At 38.5% G+C, this 13,096-nt stretch overlaps 1 protein-coding gene across 1 annotated transcript in view; it reads right to left on the reverse strand.

Moving 5' to 3' along the window:
- LOC139946712 (BTB/POZ domain-containing protein 7-like) overlaps positions 1-13,096 on the reverse strand; it is a 47,693-nt gene that overhangs the window by 9,360 nt on the left and 25,237 nt on the right. The window contains exon 7 of the mRNA XM_071944368.1: positions 7,845-8,143. Within this exon, the coding sequence (XP_071800469.1) occupies positions 7,845-8,143 (299 nt within the window). The remainder of the gene's footprint in view (positions 1-7,844; positions 8,144-13,096) is intronic.

Here is a 13,096-nt window from a genome sequence, read left to right on the forward strand (position 1 = left end):
ATCATGATTGGTTTAGTTCGACCGAGTGAACTGAGGGGGGCACCAGGTAGGGGTAGACTCGGCAGGTGCATTTATCATTATCATAAATAAAGTGCCTACTCACAACTACTGTATGCAAACATAACTAATTTTGCTGGTATGTCTGCTGGCACCTAGTGTTCAAAAGTCTCTGATTGTAGTGAGAAGTTATTTTTTTTGTATGATATACTGCCTCGACTGTTCCATAGAGTTATATATAAAAACTAGAGGGCCCAGTGGTCTAAATACGCGACCCGGCATGCACGCAGACGGCCATTTTCTAAGCTGACAAACAGGCATCGCACAGCTTGTGTTTGTGAGGCCGTTTTGTAAGTTGACCAAACAGCATCGCGTAGCGTTCAATAAACACAAACTCCAACGTGTACTTCATACATGTATTCAACGCGCATACAGAATGGGGCCCGCATGTCTCCATTCGGTCCCGTCGCGTTTGTGCAAGAAGCATCACCAGTGCGCCCTCTAGTTTTTCTGTATAACTCTATGCTAAGTTCTTACTTCAATTTGCAAAATCAAAACAAGTTGTTCACAAAGTCTATGACAAAGCATACATAAACATTCACTCTTCCTTCTTGAGAATGTACAGATAATTGTTTTTGGTTGGTTAATTTATCACAGAATGGTTGCGAGGTAACAATGTTTATTGAAGACCTACGGCAAATAAAGTAAAAATAAAAGTGACTGCATGAAATTTAAGACCAAATTTTCAAACCAAAAACCAATAACGGTAATCATTTCAATGATGAATTTTGCTTTAAATGCACATAACTTTGTTTAACTTAAATTCCATGTTAATGGATTATGTATGTTGGTATTTCAAGAACATTTAAACACCCCAAACCAATAAAGTACAGCTAATTATTCTTATAACTGTAGCCTATGCAAATTTTTGTATAAAAACCTTTTCTCTAATCATGGGTTTTGGGTCTTTCAAGAACATTTACAAACCCAAGACCAATAAATATGTAATTATTCCGATTATAATTTCCACTTTAAATGCACATTTTACCCTTTCCCTGTAAGTGGATTTTCGATGATAGCATTTCAAGGACATTTGCAAACCCAAAACCAACAGAGTACTAATAGTACAGGTAATAATTCCTGTTATAAACGTATACCTTATGCACATCTATGTATAAACCTTTTCTCTGTTTCGGGAATTTCAATTTTCAAACCCCAAAACCAATTAAGTACACAGGTAATTGATCCTGATCAATAAAAGTCTCTTATGTACATAACTTTGTATACAAGCATTTCCCTGTTAATGGATTTGGGATGTTTTCATGATTGAATATAATTGCTTTCTGGTACATGAACTACGGGACTACTTTAATCTCCAGGGACCATGAGGGCCTCCAAGACTGTCAGTATCAAATTAACAGGAATGGAACAGCAGGTGGTACGGAAACAATGCGGGTGCGTACTTTGACCTGAATGTTTTTTAGACCCAATCATTAACTCTCTCAGAGCCAGGAATGTACATGTATGATACATTTCATTTATTCCCAAAGTGTCGCTATCGTACATGTACGATCTAATGTATTTTGACCTGAATGTTTTTGAGACCAAATCATTAACTCTCTCAGAGCCAGGAATGTACATGTATGATACATTTCATTTATTCCCAAAGTGTCACTATCGTACATGTACGATCTATTTTGACCTGCATGTTTTTTTAGACCCAATCATTAACTCTCTCAGTACCAGGATTGTACATGTACGATCTATTCCATTTATTCCCAAAGTGTTGCTATGTATGATCTATTTCACTCATTCCAAAAGTGTAGTTTATACATTTTGAAACAATGGCAGCCCCCAGGAAACATACAGGCTTTTACTTCACAACCTATCACTCTGTACAAAGAAATACTTTTGACTTAAGGATGTACCAAGGCAAGGTAGCACAAACCAGCCACATATTTAGGCCTGTTTTTCGAAAGGGCAAAATGAAGAGCACGCTATAAGGAAATTTCTACTGGAGCATATCAAGGGCACCAAGGCAATGAACAGGGGGCATGGAGGCAATCACCTTCATTGCCTCAAGTATCAGGCTTGCATTTTGTTTGGTCTCCAGTAAGACTTTCTTAATCTTTTTTTTTCTTTTTGAATTAAAAAAAAACCCTAAAATAATTAATTAAAAAGGGAACTTTTTAGAGTCAAAACACAAACTAACAACGTGAGGCACTGAATGTGTTACAGGAAGGCAACATGAGATGAGTGGATGTTGTGGAATCTTGTGCGGAACACCTTGTCCAAACCAAGGGAAGTGGGTTTCTCTTTTCAAGACCATGAATTCGGAAGCGTGCCCCATTTCTCTTCATTAAAGAAGGTCCTTGCCACCAATTCATGGCTTTGCTTAACGGTAAGCAGGGAATTCCGCACTTTAACATCAAGCATATTTCAAGGGTTTGTTGAGTTGACACTGCATCTTTTTTTCAAATAGGGAAAAAAGATAGGCACCGAAAAACTTTGTGAAAAAAAAAAACTTTAAGAGGTAGCTTTTTAAAATTACAACCTAGACACAACAAAATGTGAAAGGTAAAAGAAAATGAAAAACAAATTACCACGGGTGAGTTTGACATTCAGCTCTCGCGATAATTAAACAGAAGCCTTCTCGCATCCAGTCATTACTTATTCTGTCTCCAAAATACCGACAACTAATATCATGAAAGCCGCCAACATCAATCTCGCGACTTTCCAATTAGTATCGGGATCTTTTGTAACAGAGTCAGAGAGCTCCCTTGTCATTTTCTGTCACTTTCATTAAGACCATTCCAATCGGCCATATGTGTCCCCCAACCAAAACTCCATCACCAACACCTCCCTTATGGCACTTTGCTCTGCGACCGCTCCAATCCCTTAATGTTTTGTTCACTCTCAGATGATAAGACTAAAGGAGTAGTGCGAGCCGGGATATACATAGACACCGAAATCTCTAAATGATTGAAGCTTATTTGATTGGGAACGCTTTTTTGTGTCCAGGCTTCGACTTGAATCATCTTGCCTGAAATTGCGGCAAACTTAATACTCACTCAGAGACGTACATGTATCTCACTGGATATATGAGAGATGATCACTTGCAAAGCTCCAACAAAGTCAGCAAACTACTTTTTATTATGACCGACTAACCAATGCAGGCTTGGGTATTAATCTGTTAAAGGGCAAGGCCATTTTTGTATTGCAAAGGGCAGTTGGGAAACTTTTAAAGGGCACCAATGCCAAGACCAAGGGCAAGACCTGGGGCAATGGAGACCAAGGCCTCTGTGGGCCTGCGTGTTATTCCAGGCGTGCAATGAAAAACCTTGCAACGTATTCTGAGATTTTGGCTTTTTCTTTCCGATTTTCTGCTAAGCAAACATGAGCAGGATACCAGTCATACAAGGTACACAGAGAATTTGTTCCGGCTTTTATTCTTATTCGGGTAAGCATAATGTTGTTGAGCTCAGCAACGATTCATGCTTTTTAAAGCAGCTCTATGAAATTGGGCCCTGACAAACAATGTTTTTTTCCCATTCAAATGTGGGGTGGCCGACCTCTCTACTTTTAGTAACGACCTCGGTTAAAAAAAATTGCTATCACCCCTCACTATTGAGTTTTTCCATAAAGGAAATACTAATTCAAAACAATTATTTTTGAGGTGTTTTTTTCTTTTCGTTGGTTTCATGTGTCAAATTTTGCTCCGAAAAAGTATAGAATAAAATGGTATTTTACACCGTAAGTAAGTTGCTTCCAAGGTGCATGTTAAAGGAACACGTTACCTTGGATCGGACGAGTTGGTCTTTGAAAAGCGTTTGAATTCAATTTGTATTCAATTTGTATTCAATCCTCTTTACCGCAATATGCTGATGACACCCTTCTGTATAGGGCTATCCACTCAGATTCTGACATGCACATCATGCAGGAGGATCTTGATAATATTACTTACTGGTGCCAAGTCAACAAAATGTCATTGAATCCTGATAAATGCAAGTCCATGCGTCTGAGTAGAAGGGTTGGTGCTGTCCATCGTCACCCATCCTACCAAATTCATAATTCTTCTCTTAGTGTAGTGCAAAGTCATAAGTATTTAGGTGTAGTCATTTCCTCCAATCTTAAATGGGGGGACCATGTTAAGCATATCACTTCTAGAACCTCAAGGCTTCTTGGTTTTATTAGACGTCTTGTCCGCTGTAACGATGCTGACATTTTGGTTAAGCTATATAATTCATTGTGTCGCCCCATTCTGGAGTACGGGGCTCCAGCTTGGATTCCACACCAGTCTGGTCATCTGAAAGATCTTGAAAAGATTCAAAAGCGCTTAGCGCGTACTTGTCTGCCTGCACCTAGAGGCGAGTTGCCTTACAATGTACGCCTTCAAAGGCTTGGGCTTACCTCTTTGGAGAATAGATATAATTACTTTGCCATTGCCTATGTTGCCAAGTGTCTATATAGGGTGTATGATGTTGATCCTTTCAATTTTATTACAATTAATGCTCGCCATTCTGACACTCTTAAATTTCATCATACTTATGCTAGAACTGATGCTTTTAAATTTACTGTTTTTAACAGATTTCCTGTCTACTTTGACAGTTTACCCTCCCATGTTAGGGACCAACTTTTAACTAGCCTTCCTGGTTTTGTTAGAGGAATCAAAAAGCATTTTAAAGAAATCAGCTGGCAGGTCCACATCTAATTTTTTTTTTTTTTTTTAATGCATTTTTGCTTTTTCTTGCTTGTCTTTTATAACTGAGTTGCCTGGCTTGGCTGGTGGGTAATACGTATTCCTCCTGTGGAGGGTGTCTTGTTAATTTTCGCTTTGTCTCGAACCAAAAGGTCAGCCACTTTGAAAGTGACTTTTTGTCGCTATTGGCTTTCCCTGCCAGGGTTCTTGTCTTTTGTTTCGTCTGTTGTGTTTTGTGTTTCACCCCCACTGGAGGTGTTCCCTACACAATCCTTATTATCTGCCCGCGGCCAGGCCAGGTTTCTCAGTAATTTGCTAGTGTTTTTGCATTTTTTTATTATTTTTTTTAATATTTTTTTTTGCTGTTCTCTTTTTATAACCATTGTAATATTGCTTTTTCTTGTTAATCTTTGATGTGCGATTTTTTTAATACATGTTTGTGTTTTTTCATGTTTGCTGGCAAATAAAATGAAATGAAATGAAATGAAATGAAATGAAATGAAACCGTTTGTTATGAAATGCATATGGTTAGAAAGATGTTTTAAAAGTAGAATATAATGATCCACACGTATCACTCAAAATTGCACGGTTTTAATTTTACATCGCGAACTAACACGGTTGGCCATTTATGGCAGTCAAATTTTTGACTCCCATAAATGGCCGACTGTGTTTGTCGACGAGGTAAAACGAAAACCATGCAATTTCGAGGCATATTTGTGTAGATCATTGTATTATACTTTTACAACATCTTTCTAACCATATCGATTTTATAACAAACGGTTACAGAAAGCTTTTCAAAGACCAACTCGACCGATCCAAGGCAACGTGTTTCTTTAATCGTATGGCCATCGAGGGTTCCTGCCTCCATGGTGTGGCATGGCTTATATTACACTTCTGGGCTGTGCTTGGCTGCGATGCTCATTGACCTGAATCACAATACCCGCCTCTCAATAGAACTCCGCTGCTACACAAGCAGAGACCTTGCCCTTTCCAATTGTGTTAGGCTACAGAGTCAGAGAAAGTTTCACAGACTACATAGTGACATGTACATTGAACTTCTGTATGCAGTAGGTCAAGTTCGTGTACAGTACATGTGCTCGTCAGTAGAATTCACATTTCAATATTAATTAACCATTTCAATATTGATTAACAATCATGAGGATAGAAAGACCTTGCTCTATTAAATTGAGCAATGTAAGAAAAAATGTGTATGTGTAATTAAGAAAGTGTTCCTTTTGGATGCAGTGCAGCTAAGCTAAGTTGCTTCCAATTTGCTTGTAAACAATGCACTTTCTTGGAGTTATACTGTTTGGTCCATGGTGTACGTGACTGATTAAACGGGTCACAAGTTTATCTGCACATTTGAGTCTAGGCCAAGTACATACCATAAACACAAGTACACAAATTATAACTGCCTTAACTGGTGCAAGTACATTTACTTTTGACTGCTGATCATTTTCTTCAATTGTTTAGTTTCCAACTATGGGCATGTAGCGGAGAGGGGAAGGATGGAATGAACTGCATAATATGAACATTCATAAAAACTGATTTAACAACATCAAAGACCTTGCCCGTACCATCTGTTGACCGAGTGTGGATCACAATAGCGACTTGTATGCATGCGCAAAGGCAGGACCTTGCCCTCCCTATTGTGAATATTTGACCCAGTATGGATTGTGCCCAAAGCATAACCCTTGCCCTTGTACCCAACTGTAAATACTTGACCGAGTATGGATTACAAGAATAGCTTGTATTTGAAAGTGAGAGTCAATGTGCGCAAAGCATGTACCTTGTTCATTTTCCAAACTGTGAGTACTTGACCGAGTATAGTTCACAAGAGTGACTTGTATGTGTCGGAGTCACTGTGCGCAGAGTAGAAACCTTGCCATTGTTCCCAACTGTGAGTACTTGACCGAGTATGGATCACAAGAATGACTTGTTTGTGTTGGAGTCACTGTCCGCAAAGAAAGGACCTTGCCTTTCCCGAACTTTAACCGACTAGTGTGTCAAGTACGCAGTGCTACGTGTACTACATACCGTACCTGCTAATGTATTCCCTTGCGTGGTACTAATCCCATACCGTACCTGCTAATGTATGCCCTTGCGTGACGGCCCGAACCGGTGCAAGTGTGTGAATAATTCCTGCAAGCATTTCGAACAATCATAAAAACCACTGGGCCGATGAACACCTATTTCTGGTGTGATGTGTTTGTTAGCACTTGGTACTAGCCCTGTAATCTGTTCGCAATGCTCCCATCGGTAATCAAGGCTAGCTTGGAGAGGGCAGGGGGCTTACAATATAGCTCTATTCATCTGTGTTGCACCAACAAGTAGTTGTTACTGTGGATTTATTGGGCAAGTGAGAAGGATTTTTCTTCATACATACATAGACTGTTAACCTTGGAACGGATATGTGTATGTGTAAATGGCATGTTAACAGAAAGTAACAACCATGACACAACAGGCAACCAGTTCTGCTCAATCTCCAAGAGTTTATGTAACAACTGGGCAGTTTTCCTGGAGACAATCTCTTGTTTTACCAAAGTATTCCTGTATACGTCCAAGTTTCAAGTATAAAATGCTTCGTGTTAGTGGCTCGACTTTGGCATAAAATTCCACAGACAACTGTTTTTACTAGATCAGGACTTATTTTACAAGACCAAAGTTTTCATAAGAAATAGATTTATACGGAGCTTAACATAGTTTTCTCAATTGTGTTATTGGTTAGTATATTTTGAAACTCATGGATTACCAGACTCAAAGTCAACATTTGAGCATAATTTCTTTCAGATATTACACAGCGAGGTGTCACTATTCAATTTAAAAACACAAGACAGCTGAACTTGTCAGGTCATGAGTTTACTCGTCAGGGGCTAAAATCACTGGCCTTGGGGCCTGCAATCCACTGTCAAATTCAAGCACTGATGCTTCCAGTGCCCAATAAAGCTGTTTAGCAGAAAATACTGCTTGAATTTCTCTGCTAAGCACAAAATAAGTGGGGCACCAGTCCCAACAGTGTAAATTTGATGAAATGTTGGCTGATAACTTTTTTTTACTAAGCAAGATTTTCCTGTGCTTAACAGGTTTTTGTGCTTACACGCTTTATGAAATTGGGCCCAGGGCCAAAAACAATGAATTGTCTGCCTACCTGTGGAGACTCAGATGGTTCACTCTGCAGCTGCAGATCCGGGGGCTCATTCCACATCCTTCCAAACACTTCCGTGTCGTTATCAGTCTCGCTCCTCTCCCCGTACTCCTGAGGAATGGTGGCAAAGATTTCGATGGCCTCGTCGGGGAGTCCGTACTCGCGTACAATGCGCGTCTGGATCTGACGGGCTACCGCGATGCTGTCGATGCAGCGCAGACTGTAGGCTCGCTGGGTGCCGCTGCAACGGTGGAGGTCCTTCTCGCGACCGAGCATGGCTTTCACTGTGGACTCATCAAGTGCTGAAATTACAAGCAGTTTGAAGAATTGCTGGTTAATAATAATACTAACAAACTACATTTGTATAGCATCGCATAATAAGTCCCTATGCCCTGGAAAGGTACAAATATATAAGGAAAAGAAATACAAATGAAAGAACTAGTGATAAATGATGAATAGATGAGTTCTGATGCCAATTTTTCCATTTTCTTTCCTTGTTTTCTGTCTTTTTAGTCTTGTATTTTTTTAACAGTTAAATAAATAACTGTTATTTTTTAAAACCTTCAATGTTCAAGGAAAGAACTCAATCAACATAATATCACAGAGTGTAATGGATTCTTCAAATTTTTAAATGTTCTAGCCCCTGGACTGCATAATGTTTATAACACATTTGTATCTATCGGATAACCCATATTTCGTATTGGTTACAAAACACCACATGGCATTTTAATAACCACACTTAAATTCAAGATTTGACCAAAATAAGGTTTGGAAAGTCAGTGTTTAAATTTAAATTTGCCTTGACTGCGGTCTGTGTTTCTCCAAAGGAAATATCAAAGAAAGGAGTGTCCATACAAAATATGAATTATATTGTTGTGGTTTACAGTTCACATTTAAGGACAACGGCTCTTCAACAGTGATCCATAGATACAGTCTACCCTCCGAGTTATAACTATGTAATACCAACGTTGATTGCACTTATTTTTGTAAGAATCTTATATGAGGCATACTATCATCTTAGTACTGCATGCACTTTGTATAATTTTAATAAATTATTTGAGTTATTTTTAAAGGAAGTGGAAAACAGAGTTAAGGTCTGGCCGCCTGGTTAACACACTACACACGACATATACATAGAGAAGAAAAAGTTCAAACGTATAATCAAATCAGAGATCGAAATCAAATCATTCCAAATCAGATTTGCTGACTAACTATTAATCTGATCAAGGTGCTTTTTAAAATAACCTCATTTTATCAAAATATAAAAAAAAAAAAAAAGGGCAATTCCAAGAGTAGCTAGAAATACTTCCTCCGAGCCCGAGATCTGTACGCCACATGTGGCACCACCACAACTTTAATCAGTTTTCCGATCGACTACATTTCAATAATACACTGAAGGACAATCCCAGCCACATTGAACCCCAACAACAACACCACGTAGGCTACACTAGAACATCCTAGAATATACATTGTACGTCACTGCTTCTGAAAGGAAAGCCTGTTCAACGAGTCGTTCACAGTGCCTCTGCCACTAGACTTGATTCAAGTCCCAACTTAGGCCACACTGGAACATCCTCAAATGTACGTCAATGCTTCCGAAAAGAAAGCCTGTTTAATGAGTTGTTGACAGTGCCTCTGCCACTAGACTTGATTCAAGTCCCAATCCCATGCAAGGTTCCTGCCTTGCCTCACCGTCAGAAAACTGTTGTTATGTGTCCTACATTTCCCAACTTGTTTAATAGCTACATTTTTCTTACGAGGGTGCACTGGTATTATAATGTTTATGTCTGTACTGTGGTTGCTCGCCAATGCATGTGTAAGGGACCTAGTATGAGAAAGGGACTTGAATCAAGTCTACTAAGCCACCGATCCAGTGCTAACCGGTGTGTTCATGAAACCAGCATGAACCAGTCCATCGACAATCACAACAACTAATGGAATATTCCACCCTTCCTCAATCTGCTGTGTCTATATTTAGCTTTCCAGACGATCATTAATGGGTTTCAGTGACAGCGCCCTCTATTGATAGTAAAGTACTCAGGTAGATTCTCAGGGTAATTCCACTGTAACTCACCTTAACATTAACCTCAGTAATCAAAAATCTGTTTTTCTGATTGATTTTTTTAGTGTTGAAGTTATGAAATATGAAAAAATATATTTTAATGCTTGAAGTCATGAAAGTTATTCAGAGAAAATATTGCACTGTGGTCAATGTAATTTGAGGCACATGTTAGAGTGCATCTTTGATTATTATTGCCTCCTCTTGTTTGGTGCTGTTTTAATTTGTACAGCGCCTTAGGGTTCAGTCATGGATGTAAGGGCAAGGCGCTTTACAAGTATAGTTTATTATTATTATCATCATAACCCTTAGCTGCAGTATTAATCACATGGAGTCGTAATAACCAAGGGAGTTTGGTACATGTGTATAAACTCTTGTGATCAGATTACTAGTCAGACAAATAGGACACACTGTAACAAATGTTGATCCCTTTAATAAAAAAAGCTGTCTTTTGTTCTCTTAACCTATTCTGCAGTGTGCCATTATTATCTTAAAAACAGGACCATTTTACAGAATACACATTCACACCTCTGAGAACCAGCTTCGAATCCCACCTCAGACCTGGAGCCTTGTATGTGGATGTTTTTAGTCCCTGCCAGATTATAAAGGTGGTACCCTATTTAGGGTTTCCTTTCGCATCTAAATCTGTTAATCCAATGATTTTCTATTCTGGCAAAATGCACCCCCACCCCAAACGAATTGCCAAATGGCTTTAAACTAAAAACACTTTGTTGTCAATGGCACCACTGACAGATCATTTCCAGTCCAAATTGAAATCAATGACTTGTTTAATGTTATCCTGAAACCTACAACCCTGTGAAGTGGCAAGTGAAGTGTCTTCATTGACTTCTTAGCACACAAATCTATAAGCCTACAAGTCACAGTACTTTAGTCACTTTTGAGGGTCCCTTTTTTTCATTACCAGAATGAAATAATTGAAATCAATGACTTGTTTAATTTGATTGAAACCTACAACCATCTGAAACGGCAAATCATTGGCCCTAAAGCTGACATTTCTTCATTGACAAACAAGAATCTACAAGCCTACAGGTCACAGTACTATAGTCACTTTTGAGGGTCTCTTTTTACATTACCAGAATGAAATAGTTGAAATCAATGACTTGTTTAATTTGATTGAAACCTACAACCATCTGAAACGGCAAATCATTGGCCCTAAAGCTGACATTTATTTCTTCATTGACAAACAAGAATCTACAAGCCTACAGGTCACAGTACTATAGTCACTTTTGAGGGTCCCTTTGTTTGATTACCAGAAAGATACAATCATACCAACAATCATCATCATCATCGTGTCTTCATGATATTGCCCCTCTACCTTGGCGACTAAATGAACCAAATGCAAACCTACATATCTTGACTGTGCTGTGCTGTCTTGACTAATGGACAGTAATAAAGTGATCATAAATCTTTGCAGCAGAATTTGATTAATTTTAATAGTGATGGATTATCCAGTATTAAGTCCAAGGCCTTGCAGATAATTAATCATAGGATTTCAGTTAAAGCGATCCTTGATCATATTTCAAGCAGTCTTAATGTACGGTCTTAACTTAGAAGTCTTTCGATCTTACTAAGGAAAACAAATCCTAATCTTGACCTGGGCCCAATTTTACGAAGCTGCTTAAGCAAAAAAAAAAAAAAAAAATTAAGCAAAACAAAACTATGCTTACTAGAATGAGGCCTGGCAAAATGCCATTTACCATGTACCATTTGTAAATGGTTCCCTTGCTTATTTTTGCAAAGCAGGGAATTGTTCAGCAATATTTTCTGCTTAAGCAGCTCTACAAAAATAGGGCCTGGGTCCAATTTCAAAGATGCTCAAGCATAGAAATAAGCATAGCAATTTTGTGCTCAGCAAAACAAGTAGGATACCATGTACATATTATATATGTGATATGATAGTTTGGCAGAAATTCTTATTTTTGTAAGTATAATTTTGTTATGCTTAGCTACTTTTTGTGCTTAAGCAGCTCTATGAAATTTGCCCCAGGTATAATGTATGTACAACTACATGTAACACTGTCCATGATTACCATTGCCCTATCCACGATAAGGTAATTTTCATGTAGCTGCGTTCAGCAAAACCTATATCATTTCCCCCGTTTTTACAGCAAGAATAAAGCAAGTACATTGTTGGACCATAAAGGTTCATACTCGGGTAGAACCTAAGGGAACAAATTTTGATGTGTTTTGGAATTTTTGGGGTTAATAAACATATAAATAGTAGAGAAAACTTTGGGAGAGACACAAATCTTATAATTCTAACGCCCAAGATCAACTTCACAGGAAAGAAACAAACATCTGCCTCCTGATGACAACAGAGGGCGCTGTCATGAAAAGATGGGTGACTAAGGAGAACCAAGTACCTGGCTGGGCGGCAAACATCCTGTTGTTTTCACCTGTACCATTTCATTTGTAGTTCATCTAAAATGTCATTATTAATCCAGTTTGATGTAATTTGTTTACCCAAACATTTGCTTCAAAGCAATTTGTTTTACTAAATAACCTACAAATGTAATCTAGATGTAAGTGATAAACAAATAGTTTAAATTTGAGGAAAAAAGTATTCATGGCCTACACTATCACCTAGAGAGGGCGCTGTGCATGGTTTGGTTGGCCAATTGTCACCCGCCATCTAACTTTCACTTGAGAGTATCCCAGTGTTTACTTACATGTATGTTATACACTCCAAACTGAACTGTGAGGATTAGAATCAATAAATTAATGGAGCTGAACGCAGCTGAAATCATGGAACTATACCGTTACATACATGTATATTACATGTGGTTCACTGGAGCGCGGCTAGCTAAAGAGCTGCTCGAGTATAGAAACAGGAAGTAAAAAGTTGTAAAGAAAAGTAGAAACATACATAAACATGAGGACAGACACATAAAACAGCAAACAATGAGGACATTGGTCTGCTACATGTTATGCAGAGGAGCACTGAGACGGAAATAGTGTTGGCAAATGGCCATCGTTCGGATACAAATGTCCCTATAGACTTTACGCACTGCAGACTTTAAGGTAAAAATATAAAGAAACAATAGTGAATAACAAACGGGTATGTACAAGTCCCGAGTGCATACAGTGGTGCAAGCGGTGGGCCAACTAACAACCTTATTTTGATTTCATGAGACTATACTGAGTGTGATTGTACAAAATCCAGACAAATGGATCA

Source organism: Asterias amurensis, chromosome 1, assembly GCF_032118995.1.
Source record: "Asterias amurensis chromosome 1, ASM3211899v1".
In the NCBI taxonomy this organism is placed as follows: Eukaryota; Metazoa; Echinodermata; class Asteroidea; order Forcipulatida; family Asteriidae; genus Asterias; species Asterias amurensis.